This window comes from Platalea leucorodia (assembly GCF_965183815.1).
Source record: "Platalea leucorodia genome assembly, chromosome: 20".
NCBI lineage: Eukaryota > Metazoa > Chordata > Aves > Pelecaniformes > Threskiornithidae > Platalea > Platalea leucorodia.
Genome location: NC_138842.1, coordinates 6,385,897 through 6,405,756, shown reverse-complemented (window position 1 = coordinate 6,405,756; position 19,860 = coordinate 6,385,897). Strand labels below are relative to the sequence as shown.

The window sequence follows — 19,860 nt, the reverse complement described above, 5'->3', positions numbered from 1 at the left end:
GCCTACGGACAGAATGGGGAGGCAGCTGGGCTCACCTCGCCCCAAGCTTGGCATGTGTACAGAGGAGCCCTGGCTGCTGGCTATTTCCCTGGGCTGAGCTTTCCCTGTCTCTCCAGGGCTCGACTAGCACAAAGAAGGGCACAGCCCGTGGGGTAGGCAGAGGTGAGATTTAAGGCACAGAGAGCCACTGGAGTTTGCTTTTCTGAGCAGGTCTGAACAAGGCTGGGGAATCAGGAAGCATTGGGGGGGATCCCAGCCCACCAGGACCAGAGCCGGGCGCTCTCGGCTGGCTGCAGTCCTCTGCCCGAGCTGGGGCTCCAGGGGCTCTGCCCCGGGGAAGCCTGGGCGCAGCCCAGGGGCTGTGCAGGGCTGTGGGGACGAGCTTCGCACAGCGGCCGGGGCCGGTCCGGGGTCAGGGTGAGGGGTCTGACCTGGGGCAGCCTGTGCAGAGCCTTCCCTTTTGGGGTAGCTGCTGAGATCCCTGGGAGCACTCGTTCCATCCCTGGATGCCAGAACATCCCCTGGATGGTTTGCGGGTGCCTGAACAGCCAGGGAGGTGGTGTCCACCAGGTGTGGGCTGAGCAAGGGGCTTGTACCGTTGGTGCGTGCACACGGAGGTGCAGGGACATTCCTGGGCTACAGGATGAGGGGTGCCCCGGATGGTGGTAGGTGGTATGCCTGTAAAAGAAAGGGCTTTGTGTAGAGGACTGGCTTGGCCTGCTTGGCAGCTCTCTGCAGCATGGCTTACAGGGGCCTGATATTGCTGCCTGTTTCTAGGTGCAGTGCTGTGTCCCCAGTCCACGTTCCCCCACAGAGAAGTGCCTGCAGGCAGCATGGCATGAAGTGATGCTCTGGGCCCGATCCTGTGACCCCTATGACATTTATGATCCCTGGAGGGTGCTGAGAAGGCTCCAAATGCCCCATCAGCCCCAGGATTTGAGAAGAAAAGGCAAGGAGGGCCTTAAAGCATCTCATCACTAAACACTCTCAGGCCCTGGAAAGCGCCTGTTCTTCCTCAGCGAGGCTTTTGTTGCTGTTTCTGTGGGTGCCAGGCTGCGGGACAAGATGGGGAAAGGGGGTAGCCTCTGCCGGGTAGGGACGCAGCAGGGGGGATTGGCTGCACCTGTCAGGGTTGTACAGGACTCTGTGTGCGTCTGTTTGTGTGTGCAGAGCTACCTCTAGTGGCCACGGGGCCCGGCCTGGCACTGGGACTTCCAGTCAGCCTTGCTCCCGATGAGAGCCCCAGGTGGGTGCCTCTTGGCAAGGGGCCGGGAGCAGTCTGCTTTGTGCCCACTGACACAAGGCTTCGAGTCACGTCACTTGTATTGATCTGGCGTAGGCAAGAGGGGGAACAGCTCTGTGTTTTCCTCAGAGCAAGAGGGAAATTGGGGAGGATGTGTTTTGTGCCTTGCAGGTGGGAGGGACGGTGAGGCTTCCTCGCGCGCAGATCAGCAGGCAGGACGGTGCCCCGACAGTCCCTGCCAATGCCTTAAGCTGTCCGCCAGGCCCTGGTGTAGTGTGGCAAACTTTATTTGGTTGTAGCCCTCTGTGCTGTAGACTCAAACGTGCCATGCCTTTGCTACTCTGGCCATAATTGTTGCCCAAGACAATGCCATGTTCACAGCATGGTAGCATTAGGGCTGGACGTTTATGCTGCTAGCTAACCAGATACCATTATACAGACTCTGTGCTATTAAGGAGGGCTTCCCCCAGCCCCTGCCTTGCTCCACAGCCTTCCCAAATCTCTTCTGGTAACGTTGCTCTGTAGATGTAGGTTAAGGTTCAGAGCAACCTGTTTTCTCAGGATCTGAAAAGCAGTACCTGAGATCCTTGTTTGTAGGAAAGGCCCATAGAGTGCAGATATTTTTCGGGCTGTGTATTTTACTTGTAGCACAGTGGGATTGTGAGCAATGACTTTCATAAGGCGCTAGAAGGCACCACCATAAGCTAAATGTGGTATATCCAAGTGATTGTATTTCTAAACAGAGCATAAAGCATTGCATGTTGTTAGCATCCTCTGTTTGAAGGACCAGCTTTAGGAAAAAGCATACAAGTAATTAATTTTCTTCAATAGCAGTCCATTTTTCCTTTCCCCCAGCTCTTATCTCTCATCAGTAAGTTCTCCGGCCTTCATAAGTCCCCCAGATGGGACTTCCATCCTCTTTTGCCCAGGCAGAGTTATCATGAAGGGGCAGCGTCTCCAAGGACTGCTCTGGTGAGAGGTGGCTCATCCTGGAGGTAAGCTCGTTTGCCACAGTCATGAACGGTGAGAAGGAGTAGGGTGAGGTGGCAGCATAGCTGGGGGAGTAGTGGACGTCTTCAAGTGGATGCAGCGGGTAGGGCTGGCCTCCGGGGATGGCTGGGGTCCAACCTGAGCTTCGGTATGGGGAAACACCTCCGGACTCGTGTGACGAGAGGCAGCTGCCACTAGCAGGCAGTGCTTGCAGAGGGTCTGAGCACGCACCGTCCGACTGGCTGAGACTGTCCGGTGAGGTCTGCTCCCAGGGCTCTCTCTGCATGGAAGCAGGGAGAGAAGGCAAGAAAGATTCTTAAGAATAAAAGCTTGTCCTGGAGGCAATGGCATATCTATCCCAACAGCCTAGCTGGGAGCACTCACGATGGTTTCTATTGCTCTGGAGCAGTATTTGGTGTTAAAACTGTTGAAAGGAAGTATCCATGCTGTCAATAGTGGGCAAGGCCTGGAATAGGCTCCTGGTGGGACTGACCAGCCGTGACCCTGCAGGGCCCAGGAGCTCTGTCCTGGGAGTGTGAATGGAGCTGGCTCCTGGGAAGTGGCAGGGATAGGGATAGGCAACTGCCAGGAGCCAACAAAGGATGTTTATAGAAACTTAAGGAGCTTAATGGAGTAGTTGTTTCGGGGAGCAGGGAAGGTTGTTAATTTAGGAGCTGGTCTCCAACAGGACGAGGGGACAATTAGATGGAGGACAGGAACAAAGAGAAAAACAGTTCCCCCTCAGCCCTGCCCCATCTGCTGCGTGCTCTGTTGTGGCTGCCTCCTGTACCAGCCACAACCTTCCTGCATGAGTCCCCCTGACTTAACCCCAGCTTTAAATTGGGTAATCTTTCATTGGGTGACTGAGAACCGTAGACTCACTCACTAGTAGCAAGTGCGCTGTGTCATTAGGGAAGGATGGCAGGAGAGGGGGCACAGAAGAAGGGCTGAAGAAGGAGCTGGTACCAGCTGTGAGGGGAGTAGCACGGTAATCCCCATATTGGTCGGTGAGATATGGGTCCAGAAGTGTCGGGTAGCCCTGAGTGGCAGAGGAATCGCATGAGAAGGGCTTGGACCCTAGAGAGGATGAGTAGACATCATTGACAAACTGCTTTGTGTTGTGGAAATCCAACTCAGTTGTGAAGGACCTCCTGATGCCGTAGTAACCAGCCTTGGTAGGTGAGCCTGTGGTGGTCAGAAAAAAGGGTTGGCTAAAGGGAAACTGTAACAGCAGCACCTGGGGAGCCACAGAGCTATGGGCACCTCTGCAGGTGCAAATTAGAGCCCTTTTCTCTCTAGCATTGCCCAGGGCAGGAGTCAATCCTGTCTTGAAACAGGTGTGTCAGCCCAAGTGCTTTTAGCACCTCGAACTGCCCTGATCCAGCTGACGACCTCCATCTGCAGCAAACCAAATGTGTTTTGGGAAGCTTCAAGTACGAGGCCGGGGGATGGAGATTAACTTTGCCAGCCTTTACCTCTTCCTTGCTCTGCTACAGCTCTTGGGGAGGAGGATGGGGTTACAGCTGCAAAACCACCTGCCTCTGTTCCAGCCTCATTCCCCTTTCCCTGCCCAAGAGCTCAAGGGACAAAACAGATCAGCTCCTAGTTTTGTACTTTTTCTCTTTAGCTCCAGGGAAAACTGGAAGACACAGAAGGAAAAGAAGGGGTTCTGTGTGGCACTTCTGTCAAAAGAGGTGGGAACTGCTTTAATGACCTCTCTTTCCCCTCTTTGGGAATTTCATATAAGACTACAGGGGCCTTTCTTTTATTATTGCTGTCCCGCTTTTGACTCTTTCAATTGCTTTCCTTCTGGGCTCTTTCTGCGGGGTGGCCCTGCACCAGTGCTCATTTGCTCACTTCATGTCCTTTGGATGAGAAGAGACAGCGGCAGTGTTGACTGTCCAACCTGCATTGAAGGTATTTATCAGTGGAGGAAAACCTCACCTGGCATTTGGACAAATGGTGACTGCGGTGTGCTGGTGCTGCCCTGCAAAAGATAAAGACATGTTAAAAAATGTCTTAACAATGCAAGGCAGCTGTCTAAGCATGTAGTTTGAGAAGCTGTTGGCATAATTCAGATGCACTGTTTGAGCCTTTGTGCTATGAGTATGAAGAGCTTAACTGCAAGATTTCAAGCCTAGGGCCTCTGAGGTATTAGCAGATGTAGGCTAAGAAGAGATTTTGAAGGTCTTATGTAGAGCTGATAACGTTAGAAATATCAAGATAACTGGCTTCTTTCTTATGTGCTGCAGGGTCCCTTAATGCAGGTATAATGCTGAGCAGACATTTTGGTGTTGGCACAAAACAGGGCTCAATAAGCTGGTATCTAAGTCCTTGGCTGGTCAAAATGGACAGATTCTGCACTGTCCTTGGCTGGTCAAAATGGACAGATTCTGCACTGCCCATGTTCTAGCCTAGCTCTCCTGTGCTGTGTCTACCTGCCACAGAGCTGCTTTAGCTGGCCCCTCCTAGCAGAACAAGCAGGCTGTGTGTAGAAGGCAGTTTTTTCTAGCTCCTACTTGGGTGCTACAGCAATGCTGATAATAATAATGTCCTCTTGGTCCCTAGGTAAGGGAGAATTAGCCCTGAGTGACCCTGGTGCTCACAGTGGCTAATTCCTTACAAAGCACTGTGGCAAAAGCATCTGCTCCTCTGGAGCAGAGCTCGTACATGGAGTTTCATTGGGTTCTGTCTCCAGACCTCCAAACCCATACAGCACAAATGCAGCACCCATGGCTACATTTTCCTCAGCTATGCTGTCGCCCTGGCCAGTGATGGTGGCATGCTATTTCCAGTTTGCATAGTGCAAACAGGAGGTTCCTGCCATAGCCAGCAACCAAATTTAGAGGTTTAGATTTGAATTAAATTTGCCAGTGCTAGGACTTCCTTTTACTGCTGAGGGAGGTTTGCAGCTGCTCCCTGCTACATCATGAAAATGAGCTCCGAGCCCACACAAGTCACATAGGCTGCAGGAGCGATAGGAGGTGTCAGGAAGGAGCCCTTTGGCTTGCGGGCAGATGAGAGTGTTCGCATCGCAGGGTCAGGGCTGGGGCTTGCACCTGTCTCTAGCTGGGCCATTTTTGGCTCCAGATCTCGGTGAGTATTATAGCTGGTAATGCACGCTGCCCTGCAAAGCTAAAGCCTCCAATGCAAATCTGGTCTCAGCAGACACCCCTCTCGCAGCATCTATGTCACTTTACTAATACCTTCTCCTGCTTCAGTGTTTTTCACCACCACCTCCTCTGCCTGCCCAGGGCCATTGTATCCTGCAGCCACTCGTGTCTGCATTCACTGAAGAGGAATCTCTTTGAAAGTAATAGTGCAGGCCTCCGCACTAGTGTTTAAACCCCAGCCTTAACACCCCACTGGGAAGTAGTCTAGTACTGTCATCTGGCACCCCTAATACCATGTTTGAGGAAAAAGTTGAGTTAGGAGGTGCAGGTAGCACAGGTGCTGCCTACAGATCAAAGGGCTGCAGTGATGAGAGCTGGGATGCTTTGTTGGAAGGACAGGAAGGTCCCTGGGCATAGCTGCCAGCCTCTAATGTGGAGCATTTCAAATCACCAGTGCGTTTCAGTTCATCTTTGATTCTGCCTGTTCAACAGCCACTGAAATTATCTGACTGTGTGTCACAGGCAGCAGGTCCTCTTGCACACACCTATGATGGATAGCCACAGAGCTGACATTAGCTGCAAGGGCTTTGCCTGCCTTAATTCAATTGCAAGAGCCTCTGCAGCAGCCCATCTTTGGCCTTCATCATAGCAGGCACTTGCATACTTGCAGAGACATACATTTTATTTTCTTCCTGGCTCCTTATCAGGTGACGAATTGCTTGGCTTAATTTAAGTCCATTAGTTCATTTCCTCCCTGCATTACTTCCTTTCAGTGCTGTGGGACTGAGGTAGCTGGATCTTCTGCAACACATCAGTGTGTCTGTTTAGCATCACTTGAGGCCACAGCATACTCAGCTGTTGATAAGCTTGGTCTCAGCCTGCCTTGCACACGACTAGGCAGAGATACTGGCTGGGGGTACTCCAGAGAGCTGTGTTGCTTCACTGCCTTGGTAACCCAGGTGCATTGTTCAGCTACAAGGCTGCCTTGATGGGGGGGTAAATGTAGGGATCCAGGTCAAAATAATGACCTGGTCCTGCAATGGGGACCTATGGTGCCCTTTGACCAAACTTTGGCTTCAGCGTATCTCCTCTCTGGGCCCGATCTGTAGTACAGCAGCTGAAGTAATAAAAATTAATAATGAAAGCAAAGCTTAGTCTGGGCAGGGCACCTCACTGGTTTGCTGACAGCAAGTTTGCTGAATGATCTGTCCCTGGCCTCTGAGTACTGCTGGGCATAGTGCTTCATCTGCGTACCTACCAGTTTCCCCACCTGAGAGAAGAGAGTAATCCTTTTATCAAGCAGATGGTGACTGCTGGTTTGTGCCTACGTGGTGGATGAGCCAAAGGAAAAAACATCAGACCCTCCCTAAAGCCTAGGACCAAGCCCTTCTGCCCTGCAGTTGGTGGGAACTCAGAAGCCCAAATTGTGTGGTTTTCATCATGGTACACACTGGTTTCCCATCATTTAATGTGCGCGGGGCCTGGCTGTCATGAAATTGTTGCTGTTCTGCTGCCTCAGTAAACAGCCCAGCAGCTCACCTCTGATGAGCAATGACCTTTCCATAGCAGCACAGATCTCCTCCATAGACCTCCCCTTGCACAACAAAGGCTTACTGATTTTGGAGCAAAGATCATGTTCAAACAAAAGATGCAGCTAAATTACACTGCATCATAAATATACAAAGGGGTGTTCAGTTATCTGCCGTTTGCTTTGATTCTGGTTTATATTATGTCAGATAAACAGAGCTGCACTTACAGCTGTTCTTTTCATGATACGTTCGAGCAAATACGGATGTTTGCCCTGCACAATAATTTTTCGTCTCTCGTAGGGAATTAGCAACAGGGCTGATTTTGCATTAGATAGACACACAACTGCTAAGCTTTGGAGTACAAAGCAAAGGGCAATAAAGCAAGCAGCAAGTGTTTTACAGTTCCTAGGACTCTTGATTGCAGCTGTTGAAGCTGCCGCCTCCAGAACGGGAGCAGGTAAAGCATGATAGTCATCAACCACGATCCGTTTTCTCAGTGAGTGCAAACACAGCAGTTGTTTCCTGCTGCTCCCCAAAGCAGTCTTCCCAAATGCCTGCCTGGTGGGAGCATGTGTTTCCCAGTGACTGTCCATGGCTCAGGGGGTCTTCTGCCTTTCTGCGTTAGCTGAAGGCTCTGAAGAGATCTAGGGCTAGGTCTTGCTTTGTTTGCTAATGCCCATGCTGATTTTCTGCCTGTTTGGTTACACAGAGTTAACATGCATGAAAGTAACAGTGAAGAAAATACTTGCAAGTCCCTTTGAGGTCTCTTTGTTTTGCTAAAGGCAAAAAGCCTGAGGCAAATGGCTTGGGAGGAAAAGAGCATCAAAACTCCTGTGTCTTCTGCTGCCAGTAATTCGGGTCTCTGCTCCCGCCCTTTCCTTCCAGGACACAGTTTCTGTGGCTTGACTGCATCTCCTCATCTGTCAGTGGCCCCATTGTTCCCAATCAATCTGGAAATGAAGTGCTGCTGCTTGGTAAAGGTGAGTCTTGAGAGCACACAGGGAATGGCTTACTGTGGCACTGGATGCCACGTGCTGGCACCTGCAATATTGTGTCCCCTTCTGGGGACAGCATTGCTTTTCTGGCTAGTAATTGAGAAAAAAACAATGTAGCGTACTATAATTTGACTTAGGTTTCCTGTTGCCATAGAACCACTTTAAAAAGAAATCATCTCTTACAAACTGATGCTTGGCCTCTTTCCAGACCATAACATCACCGCATCTCCCCTGGTACTCTAGTATGCCAGAGAGGAGCTGGAAGGAACACAACATTCAGGGAAGAACATCTATTTTTGTGGCACTGAGTTGTTCAAGTGTAGCTAGTGAAAAAGGAAGTTGACTTGGGAAGGTGTCGTTGCAGGATGTGAAAGGAATGAGAAATTTAGTGTTACTGATTTGCTAAAAAAAAAAAAAAAAAAAAAAGGACTTTAATCCCTCAGAGGTTCACTGATGTAGAAAATCAAGGAGCCATCTGTGAACGTTTGGGGCAAACACTAGTGTTGCAAATGTTTTTGCTATTCCCTGTCAATATTGGCAATGCCTTGAACTCAAGGTAAATGCTCTTTAAGCCAGAGGATTACACGACATGACTTTTCTGTTGGTTGTTTTTTCTTTTTAAAAAAGGGCGGGGAGGAGGCTGGTGGTGGGAAGTGACTTACACTGAAGCGGGAGCCGCTGCTCTGCCCGGATCGTTTTTCAGCAAGAAGGTCTTTGACTGTGTGTTTCACTCGCACTCCTTGGTACACTCGTTTGCCAAAATCTGTAGGGATTGAGGGAATGAAATGAGTATTAGAGGAGTTCAGTGAAAGCACAGAGCAGCTGGGAGAGGTTGTTATGGAAGAAGCAAATTCATCACCTCTGTACACCAAGTTAGGTTTAGCTCCTCCTTGCTCCTTTGAGCACATCGCTCTACGAGCTTTGATGTCAGTGCAAAGGTGGAAATACCCTGGATGGTTTGAGTGGCTCCTCTGAACAGTGATGTGAATCACAGTGCAGATCTTGGGGAAGGAAAAGGAGCTGGCCTCTCAGTCTGCTTTGTATCCACAGCAAATACAGACAGGTACTTGGGGACTCTGCTGTTTTATCAAGGTTATTGAGGAAGGCACAAAGAGGGGTACAGTGTCTGGAGGCTGATGGCAGGCCTGGCTCTGTTTTCTTGACCTGCCTGGAACACAGCACAACCCGTCCATAGGGTCTGCATGACTTTTGGTGTGAGGCATCTGTTCTCTTCCTCTGCCTGGATAAAGCTTTGCCAGATCTGCCTTGTGTACAGGTGTTTTGGCACAAGTGAGGGCAGAGAGGTATGAGGTACAATACCAGGGACAGCTCTTTTATCCTGGCAGCAGGCTGTGCCTGAACAGAGAGCAGCACCTGTGGAGCCAGGGAGGAATGTCCATATGGGCTTTTATTGAAATCTTCCAGAGAAGAACTTAACTTTGAAGCTAATCCCTTGGAAAACATGCAGCTGTGTTCTCCCAAGGGAACACAGCCATTCCACAGCTGGTGTGTTTGATCTCTAAAATTGTGATATATCGTTTTGCCCTTCTGCTTTTCAGGATGTGAAAAACTCCATTGGCTCCATTTATCACTTTCTTTCACGTGGCATTGTGTCCCCAGGTGCACATACACATGGAGAGCTTAGAAAGGGAAGAGTAGAGGGTTTAAACAACGCAGAATCTCAGTGCTGCCTTGGGGTTACCCTAAGTGTTTTCTGTTGGGCCATAGCAATTGCAATTTTGGGCAACTGCAACTTGGTTTTGGTGTTTGAGTACTAACCAGAGAGACTTCAGCCAAGACTGGGCACAAGGCAAACATGTTGCAAGAGACAGTGCCCCAAAAAGCTTATGATCAAAACAGTCAAAATAGAAGTGAATGCTGAGTCTGCATACCGACCAGCGAGTAGCTGTGGACAAGCCAGGACACAGCCAGAAATGGATATCAACTCTTGCAGCTGAGAGGAATCTGTATACCGAGGCCAGCTCTTTTCCACGGCCCAAGGAAGAAATCTCCCTCCTGTAGTCCCTTTTCAGGGCTCTTTTTACTGAGAGCAGTTGGAAGCATGGGTACCTGGTGCGCACATGTAGCTGGAGCTCAAAAGCTGTGGCAGAGCAGGTATAACTGGCAGAAACAGCTATACTTTCTGCATCAGAAACTTCACATTTTTGCATGAGAGTTCCTTTAGAGATAAGTGTTGCGATTTGATGGAAAAGTCTGAACTGTATAGCATAGTTCATTGAGCCCCATCATGGTTTGATACCTGCGACAACTCATGCAGCCTTTGCTAGCTGCATCCAGTTGATGATTCAGGCCTTGATTCAGCACAGAACTTCTGGAGGAGGACTGAAGCCAAGAAGACAGTCTTATATTTAATTTTCAGAATGGGGATATTTCTAAAATAGTATCACTGGAAAAGCTGTGAGCAGCTTTTATTCTGCAGTCAGATATTGCCAAATCCTACAACCTCTTTGTATTAACTGACTTTGCTTCTCTGTGACCATTTCTAGCAAGTGTCTGATGCTCTGCATTTCTGCAGTCCTGTTTTCCTAACATCTTTACTATGATCTAAAGATATTAGAAAAACACATCCACACCTCCTTACTTTTACACATGGGTGCTGTGCTATTGAAGTTGCTTCGCTCATATACTCACAGTTATTCCTCTGCTGAAGTTCTTATAAGTAAGCAATGTAATGGCTCTGTCCTCTAACCCTGTTTTTAGTTTCAGTCCAGCCTCACATAACTGAACCTCTTGCTTTCAGTGAGTTATTCAGCAGGATCTGAATAGCTGACCTATTAAAACTCCAGACAACTCTGCAATTGGCAGCATCGGGGAAGAGAATGCTAATTTAGGCCCAAGTTTATGTAATTTTCAAGTAAATTAAATCATATTTTACAGCACTTTGATCTAACTGCCTTTTGGAAAAATATTGCATTGTGAAGAAATATAAATTCAGTCTAGAGAAGACGGAATATGCTAATAGATACTGTTAAATTCTTGGGACATTAAAGATGCCACATGTTGATTTTAGACAATTCTTCTTTCTGATTTTTTTTTAATATGAGCCCAAGGATGGCACAGTATGTTCTTTCCCTGATACTTCCATGAGGATGCATCTTTACCCTTGTGAAAAGTCAAGGTGCTGAAACTCACCTGTTTCCATTGTCGTCACTGCTGACAAGTCCCAGCACTCAGATTCTGCAGGACTTTGGAGAAGGGCTGTCCGTCATGAGCTTCCCAGAGCAGAGTGAAGTCAGTGCTCATACTCCACTGGTAAAGTTCCAGCTGAGCCTGACGGAAATACGTTTTCTACAATTCAGTGATGTCTCCACAATACCTTGTTTGGGATTTGCTTAAATGCAAATCTTTTGATGTGTGTTTCACTCCAATTTGCATGGTCAGTGTGGATCATTCCCGAAGAGCCTCTTTCCTGTCTGAGCTGACATTTCATGGATGAAAACTGAGCTGAAGTTTACCGACAGAAAAATCTTGGGTTAAAGTGAAAGGCTGGTAAGTCTTGCAGTGATGAGCCATCTCCTTGCAGGTGAGGAATGTGGCTGGAAAAACAAGGCTTGGGATGAGAGCATCTTCTCGTGTGTGAGATACTCGTGTGCTGTTGAAGATGCACACAGCAGTCCTTACTCAGGGAGTAGTACTGTCTCTCTGGGACCCCACAGGCTAGCTTGTGCATTACAAAATTAAAACTGGATCTTTGGACACTGTGGACCCAGAGGCTTTGCGTGGCATCCACTGGCACCTGCGGGGAGAGGGGTGACACTCAGCCAGGGATAGCATGCTCATGGGACCGGCAGGAGCATCCTTTATCAAACCCATATGCTTTTGGGGGTTGGCCCGGGTTTGGCTGTCTGTTATCAAGCAAGGGGTCCCCTTTCTGAAGGTCTGAGGCTAACCTCCAGTGAAGTGCCAGGAGGGGGAACAGCAGCCAGGAAAGGACCTCTACTTACACTGCTGCTGGACCCAGATTAAAGGGACCTTTGGCCAGGCCTGCTATAGCCATTCCTCTGTTCCCAGCCTCCAAATGGTAGCAAGTCTGTTTCTGCAGTATCTGAATCAAGAAGCAGAGTTAAGCCTTTAAATTCTTCTTTAAGCACTGTAGCTTATATCCTAGTTCTGAAACATATCCGCATTTGCTCTGAGAGCCATTTTCCCTGCGACATGGCTAGCAAAACCTATCAATACAGTGAGGACAGGCTGTGGTGAGGCAGATGATCTCTGGAGCGTTTTGTGTACAAGCAGAGTGGGCTAGTGCGCAGTATTGCTGTGCTCGTCTTACACGAGCAGGACAAGGCTGGCGCCAATATGTTCCTCATAATTAAATATTTCTCCTTTTGTGGAGTCTGCTGCCAGCTTGCGGGTCTATTAGGTAAGATCTGTCCCTCTTTGTAATTCCATGTGCTTTCCCCAGCATTGGCCCAGAGGTGAATTTGTTCTGTCATGTGAACTGCCTTCCTGGGGAAGGCTATTGATTTTTTTTTTAAGTGTAATTATTCTTTTTCCTTCAGAAGAAAAATAAAATACAAAGAGCAGCAGCTGGCAAAGGCTGCATCTGCTCAGGCCATCGAGGCAAGTGGGAAAGGCAGAGCTGAAATAACATCCTGAATAATTTCCAATATTCTTAACTTGCAGAACAACTCGGGTATTGTGCCTGCACAAATACGGAGCTCAGGACCAAGTGGACATCACACAATCAAGCTCATAGAAGACTTGAGCTCCTGTATACAGAGTCTTTCACCACGTATATACACCCTCTTATATAAAAGACAAGTCTTATTTTGGCCCATCCATTCCTGGCCACCCCCTGCTGGTACCCACAGGTGTCTCAGATTTGGCTGACAGGTAATAGAATGGCCAAGAATAGAAAGGAAGCACCAGGCGGGTCGGGGAAGCGTGGGCAGATGTAAAGTCGCAACAGAAGAGGGCTGTCTTTGCTTTGTCAGCAATAGGCTTAGTTTGCCACCTGCCTCCTGGCAGACTTCCCAGATAGTTTTGTCTCCTGTGCCAGATATTTATATACTTTGGTTAGGATATACAAGTTTAAATTGCAGCCCTATTCAAGCTAATAGCTTTGCACTGTCTAGCCAGTCCAGGTGTTTTCTGTACTGATTACAAAATAATTACATTGGAAACAACAGATCCTGCAGAAAACAATTAAACAGAGAGAAAATAAAAACTCAGCCAGCCTTCTTTTAGATGAGATCCATCTCTTAACTTACATTTCATTTGAAAAAGCATCAGACACAGATTTTCTATATAATTTTACGAATTTGGGCGTGTGCTTTCCATTGTCGTCGGAGGGAAGAGCTGGTGTGCATGACAGGAGTTACAGAAGCAATTGTGTATTGGCAAGGCACGCTTTGTGGCACATTTTATACAATCCCATTTGGTTTTAGCATGGCATTTACCTGTGCCAAAGCAAACTTTCCAAGAATTGTGTCTCCATTTTGTTTTACAAAAGCCTGGAACAGCAGATGTGGTAGTCAATGTGTATTTGTTTAATTCAAACTGTTGCTTCAATTGGTCTTCTCATTACTGAGTAAAGAGAATATGTTGCATTATCTCACAGCAGGAACCACAGTGCTGATGGGCTTTGTACTGTGTGCTTGGCTGCGATGCCCAGTTGTGTGGATTTTGACTGCGGTCTTCGTGCTGCGAGGACTCGCTTGTTTACGCGAGGAACGATTCTGTAGGCACCAGAAATTAACGTATGTGGCACTAGCAAAGCCCGTGCCGGTCTTTGCGCTCCACCACTGCAAAGCCAGGCCCCGTGCCAAATCTTACAACAACAAAAGTGTTCCCGGCTCCCGGGCTTCCCAAACCCAAACGCGAAGGAAGGGCTTTGCTCGCGGGTCAGCCCCAAACGGCCTGGGAACGTTTGCGAGCCGGCGCCGCTTCCCGGCGGGCCCGCTCGGCCGCTGCACGCGGGCAGCCGGCTCCTGCGCGGTGATTGGTCGGCGGCCCGGCGGGGGCGGCTGCTATTGGGCGGGCGGGCGCGGTCCGTTGGGTTCCGGCGCCCCCCGGCGGGGCAGGGGCGGAGGGTGAGCGGGGCGGTTTCCCGCGCCCTGCTCTGCCCGGCGCCCCGGGGCTCCCCCCTGCCCCGCCCACCGGTTCGGTGCCGCTGGGCCCGGCTGCTCGCCGCGGTGGCTCAGCCCCGGCTCCGGCCGCCGCTGCCCTCGCCGAGGCCTGCCGGACAGCGCCCGGCCCGGTTTCGGGCGGTGGGTGACCGCCCCGGCCATGCCGCCCGCCAAGGCCGGCGGCAAGGAGGCGTTGGTGCTGCAGTGCGAGTGGGAGGTGTGCACCTACGTGGCCTCGAAGATGGAGGAGTTTTGCGAGCATGTGTCCCAGCACCTGCAGCAGCACGTTCCCGGGGAACACCGGGAAGAGATGGACCCTCTCGGTAAGGAGATGGCAGCCTCGACCGCTGCGGCTTGTGAGCCCTCTCTCTTCTCTGAGATGTGTCGTTGTGGGAGAACCTTCCTCTCCCTGAGGAGAGCAGCGCTGCCTCTTGCAGGACTGGAATGTCATGAAAAACGCCCTGGTGTTTCTCTGTCTGCGAGATCCTGAGCTTTACTTGGAGAGTTTCCATCAGACCATTATGGCCTGTATATCTCCTGTTTGTGTTGCAGAGGAATACACGTGTTTGTGGCAGGAATGCGGTTTCTGTTCCCCAGAGAGCTCAGCTGACCTCATTCGCCATGTCTATTTCCACTGCTACCACACCAAGCTGAAGCAGTGGGGGCTGCGGGCCCTGCAGAGCCAGTCAGATGTGAGCCATTGCCAGCTGGACTTCCAGAGCCGCAATATCATCCCTGAGATCCAGGAGAACTTTCTGTGTCTGTGGGAGTACTGTGAGGTGAGAACAGGGGACCCAGTTTTGTTTTCCTCTGTGTTACCTGTGATGGGGCGGCCAAGGGAAGGAGAGCTGCTTTTGTCCTGCAGCTCACCCGCATGCCTGCCTGTTGGCTGTGTTTGTACCTATGTGAAAGTGTCTGTTGTGCTCTGGCCGAGGCCAGCTCGTGCTGATATTTTCACACTGTTCTGTCTGTCCCTGCTCCCCAACAGAGATCATTTGATAATCCCGAGTGGTTCTATCGGCACGTGGAGGATCACAGCTTCTGTTCGGAGTACAAGGCAGCAGGGAAGGAGAACCATGTGGTCCTCTGTGGCTGGAAAGGTTAGTGGGTGCATGCAAAGGTCTCTCTAGAGAGCTTTGCACAGGGCTGGATTGCAGACGTTCTGCAGGAGAACTCTGCACTCCTTGGCAGGGTTTCAGAGAGCCTCTTGTACTTCAAAAAATATGTGTGTGTGGTCCTAACAGTGAAATATTCCTGTAGAATTTCCTTCAGGGGATCCAGTTGAGTGCTTAATATTGAACTTTTCATTTATATTTAATTAATACCTAGAAGAAAAGGCTCCAGTTTAATTTTTTCAATAATTTTTCTTTTCTGCGTTTACAATTGCCTTACTGCTTGCAGTGAGGGGGCCACACCATTTGTGCACTAGTGATCTCATCCTGCTGTGGCCCTGCTCTGTGGGCTTTTTGGATCAGGGAGTGGATCCTCGCTAGTCAAAACAGAAGCCTGCCATTCATTCAGGCTTTGGATCGCGGCCCATGTATGAAGGATCTTAATGGCGTTCTGTTGTTTCTGTTTAGACTGCGATTGCACCTTCAAGGGGCGCTGCAAACTGCGGGAGCACTTGCGCAGCCACACGCAGGAGAAGGTGGTGGCCTGCCCTACCTGCGGGGGGATGTTCGCCAACAACACCAAGTTCTTTGACCATATCCGCCGTCAGACTGCGTTGGACCGTAAGCTCCTGCGGGCGGGGGAGGAGCGGGTTGTGAGCAGTTCTCTGGCTGGGCCATTTGGTTTGCTAGAGCTGCCTGTTCTCTGCGAGCAAAGGCCAGAGGTGTGCTTGGAAACAGCCTGGCTTCTCTGATGACTGGGAACTCAGACGCTGATCAATCTATGAGAAGCGTTTTCTTGCAGAGGCAGGAGGGTTGGAGGCTGACAAGGCTGCACAGGGCTCGCACCGCTGCAGCCAGAGCTGCTCCTCCTGTAGGGACCCAGGACAGAAGTCAAAGGCAGCAGCTGGGCACTTGCAGCGGCACTGGGATTTGCTTGTTGAGTTCCCATGCGCTGTGCTGGCGATGTGTGTCGTGTGACGGTTGCTCCCCAGTTCCTGCGCTGGCAGCACAAGGAGGCTGCGCGAAGGGGAGGCAGATTGGTCTTTTCAAGTGTGGTTTGGTTTTTTTGGTTTTTTTTTTTTTTTTTGTTTCGCTTTGTAGTCAGTGTCTGCTGTCTCTGCCCGGAGAGAAGGGTTCCCAGCTCCACTGTAACTACCTCTTTTTCTCACTTGCTGCTCTTTGTGCTGTTCTCTCTGCTTTGATCTCTTTTCTCACCATCCCCTCCCCTTTCTCCCTGGCCCTGATGCTGCAGAGCAGAGGTTTCAGTGTTCTCACTGCTCCAAGAGGTTTGCCACAGAGAGGCTGCTCCGTGACCATATGAGGAACCACGGTGAGTAAAGGCCCCTTCTCCCAGCTGAGGCTCTGAAGAGTGTGTGCTCTCCCCTGCTTTGTGGTAATGTTTTCCACCCATTCTTTCTCGCAGTGAACCATTACAAGTGCCCTCTGTGTGACATGACCTGCCCGCTCCCCTCCTCCCTGCGCAATCACATTCGTTTTCGGCACAGTGAGGAGCGGCCATTCAAGTGTGACTACTGTGACTACAGGTGAGGACCAGGGCTTTCCATCTTCCCAGACTGGTGACGGAGAAGCACCCAGAGGCCTGTATGTGTGTGCACTACACAGCGTTCAGCTTTCTTCCCTTATCATTTCCTTTTAGCTGCAAGAATCTCATTGACTTGAGGAAACATCTGGACACGCACAGCAAAGAGCCAGCCTATCGCTGCGAGTTTGAGGCTTGCAGCTTCACTGCACGTTCCCTCTGCTCCATCAAACTGCACTATCGGAAAGTCCATGAGGTGGGAAGGGAGCGGAGGGCTGTTCTGCGTACTCTCTCCCGATGAGGCTGAGAACCCCTAAGTGCCACATGCTGTACAGAAGCACGAGGCAAAAAGCTAAAGTCATGTAAAGTGCCCCAGGCTGACCAGGGCTGTAGGAATGTGAGGTCAGGTTACCTTCCTCTCTTACTGCTGCAATGATACCTCATATCAGTCTTCTTGGAGAACCTGATTCCTCCTTCCATGCACATGTGTGGGTACCTGGCCCTCTGATCAGGCTCATGGGGTATTCACATCCCTCTCTCTGCCCTTCAGGGTGACTCAGAGCCCCGGTACAAGTGCCATGTCTGTGACAAGTGCTTCACACGTGGAAACAACCTCACTGTCCACCTCAGGAAGAAACACCAGTTCAAATGGCCCTCGGGGCATCCTCGCTTCAGGTACTGCCCATCCTTAGCTCCTCACTACCTCCTCTCTACTGCAAGAGACAGCTGGAGCTGCATCCTGCATCTTGCTGGAGCAGAGACCTGGCAGTGCTTGGGCTCTGGCGTTTGCCTGTGATGTGCTCAAGACCCATTTCCCAGTGGCTGGGAGGCACTGGACAGCAAGCATTTGGTGGGATCTGGCACAGGGAGAGAGCAGTGCTGGGTGGCAGCTCCAGCAGTGGGTCAGAGATTAGGGGCAAGGGCAGCAGTGGTGCCAGCACAGCTGCATCTGGTGGGACGCTTCTGAGCTTGGCAGGGGCCAGGGCCAGGTGTCCCACTCTAGAGAGAGCTGCTGCAGATCAATGTCTTGACAGATGCCTATGATGCATCCTCTGCAGGAAACTCCAAAGGGTTTCTGGAGCGTAAAAGCTGGGAGGGGAAGAGGATGGACTTCAAATGCTCCCAGTGAAACAGTGGTGGAAGGAGATGGGCTTGGGAGATGACAGTGGCCTGGCAGAAAGCTCAGAAGCTGCCACATGGATGGGCTTTTAGGGGTAGGGGCTGAAGGGTTTTTATCCTGCTTGCCCCATATCATCTGTGTAGCACTGGGCATTGGAACCTAGAGTATAGTGCCCCTTCCTTGGCTGCTGCTTCAGGCTGCTACCTGTCTCTTGGGAAGGGGCTGCAGTGTGACTGGCTCCGTCATCCCCACCCCTCTCTGCTCAGGTACAAGGAACATGAAGACGGCTACATGAGGCTGCAGCTGGTGCGTTACGAGAGCGTGGAGCTGACAGAGCAGCTGCTGAAGGACAGAGAGAAGCGGGGGGAGGCACTGGATGGCTCAACTGAGTGTGTGGTGCTGTCTGAGGGTGAGGGGAACCTGCAGGGCATCATTCTGGAGGCCCCGGCAGAGGCTCCCCTGGTGGAAAACAGTATCGCTGAGCTGCAAGCGGCCCCGCTGCATCCAGCCCCTTGCTCTGCTGACAACCCTGAGCCAGCACAGCCGAGTGCCTTCCCAGGAGCAGCGCTGTCGTCGGAGCAAGAACCCAGTACCCCGGCCAACCCCATCATCCGTGTGGTGAACCGCACCAACGAACATGGGGAGAATGAGACTGTGTATTATGTCATGGCCAACACATCCTCAGAGGAGCAGGTGGCAGCACCTGGCGGGCTGGCTATGGAGCTGGAGGAGAATGTCATGGACCGTCTGCAGAAGACAGCTGAGGAGCTGGGCATCCAGATCGTGTGAGGTGCTCACCTGCCTCTGCATGAGGAGGACTTGGGCCTCCATGGGACGTGCTGGTGGGGGAGGTTGAGAAGTGCTTGGGGGAGAGGGCTGAGCTTATCTTCACCTACCTGCCACTGGCTGACTTCCCCCTCTGCTGCCCGAGCCTCACTGGCTGCCGGTTCTGGTCAGCATGGGGAGAGGGGAAGGACAGGTCTCTCTCCGTTGTGGGTCAAGTGATCTGAGCTAGAAAGAGCTGTCTGTCTCCTCCTTTTGGGGATTAGGGACTAGCAAGCCTTTCCCATCCTTCCAGGAGGTTTGGCCTTAGCCTGGCAGAGGCTTTCCCCTCTTGGTCGCTCACTGGTGGTGTGGTCCCTGCTGCTGTGCAGCTAAGCTGTCAGCCCTTGCTGGGCCTGGTCCTCAGCTAGGGTCTCCCCAGGCAGTACGGTGTGCTGAGCAGACACTGCGGCTGAAGCCTCTTCCCTGGGGAGACGCGTGGCCCTTGGCAGGCCTGGCAGTTCTCCCCCATCCGTACTTTGTTCTCCGAGGGATGGCATGCTCTACTTCTGCCTTCATCAGCCCTTCCCTGCACATCATCTTTCCTAGATTGTTCAGCTGGTGCTGTTGGTGGCGTTTGCACCACTGATCCCGTTACACTGCACTGATCTCTGGGAGGAGAGGGCTGGAGGTGCTGTCCCTTGCAGGCTACTGCCGCCCTGCAGCACTGGGGGAGTGGGAGCTTCTTACTGCTTTTGTCCTTCCCTGGGTTTCCTCCCCACATTGGGGTTTGGGCTCCTGCTTGGGCAAAGTGTACTTTGGCAAGACAAATAAAAGTCAGACTGCCAGGCCAGCCAGTGTCTGGTGTCTGTTTCAGCCCCATCCCTGCCAGCCGTGGCTTGTGGTGGTGAGAGGACGAGACCAAATTGCCTAGAGCCTGCAGCGTGGGAGGTGGGCACCGAAAAGCTGCCAGGATCTCTTGACATGTCCTACATGCTGCCGCTTGGTGCAGCTGGTGACTGCCCTGCAGGGTGTGGTAGTGTTCCACGTCCCCAGAGGTGGCACTGGAAGGCCACGTTTAGCTCTGGCACTCTGTTCCCTGCTGTCCTGATGCGGTTTGATTTTTGCTGCCTCCTTCAGGGCGTGAATGTCAGCTGCCTGCAATGTCACTTTTCGAATATAGAGAGTAGCCTGGGCTTGTGAGCAGAGCCAGCTTGCCCTTTGTCGAGTGATTTGGATGAGGACAGTGTGAAGCTGGTGTCCCTGGAGTGGCAGACGGGCCCTCACTGCCCTGCGTGTGGAGGTGATGTGCCCAGATGGGGGCAGGGAGGCAGCCTGCTGATCTCCTGGGCTGGATGCTGATT

General features: G+C 51.2%; 2 protein-coding genes across 2 annotated transcripts; one reads left to right on the top strand and one right to left on the bottom strand.

Annotated features, from left to right (window-relative positions):
• Positions 1–2,111: 2,111 nt before the first annotated feature.
• Positions 2,112–8,778, bottom strand: POU2AF2 (POU class 2 homeobox associating factor 2; the record flags this gene model as incomplete). The annotated part of the gene is made up of 4 exons (XM_082330532.1): positions 2,112–2,513; positions 3,120–3,418; positions 4,178–4,220; positions 8,533–8,778. 4 exons carry the CDS (start codon positions 8,776–8,778, stop codon positions 2,112–2,114), a joined length of 990 nt encoding a protein of 329 aa, XP_082186658.1.
• Positions 8,779–13,929: 5,151 nt separating this feature from the next.
• On the top strand, positions 13,930–19,767 carry HINFP (histone H4 transcription factor). The gene is made up of 9 exons (XM_082330773.1): positions 13,930–14,285; positions 14,515–14,741; positions 14,951–15,062; positions 15,543–15,695; positions 16,327–16,404; positions 16,498–16,618; positions 16,732–16,870; positions 17,165–17,289; positions 18,001–19,767. The coding sequence occupies exons 1-9, from the start codon at positions 14,123–14,125 to the stop codon at positions 18,521–18,523; spliced, it is 1,641 nt and encodes a 546-aa protein (XP_082186899.1). The 5' UTR covers positions 13,930–14,122; the 3' UTR covers positions 18,524–19,767.
• Positions 19,768–19,860: the final 93 nt, after the last annotated feature.

What these genes read in the sequence shown, in the direction of transcription:
- HINFP (XM_082330773.1), top strand. Translation starts at nt 14,123, where the DNA reads ATGCCGCCCGCCAAGGCCGGCGGCAAGGAGGCGTTGGTGCTGCAGTGC. An exon ending in TGACCATATGAGGAACCACG is followed by an intron (nt 16,405 to 16,497) that starts GTGAGTAAAGGC and finishes TCTTTCTCGCAG; the next exon opens with TGAACCATTACAAGTGCCCT. An exon ending in TGTGACTACTGTGACTACAG is followed by an intron (nt 16,619 to 16,731) that starts GTGAGGACCAGG and finishes ATTTCCTTTTAG; the next exon opens with CTGCAAGAATCTCATTGACT.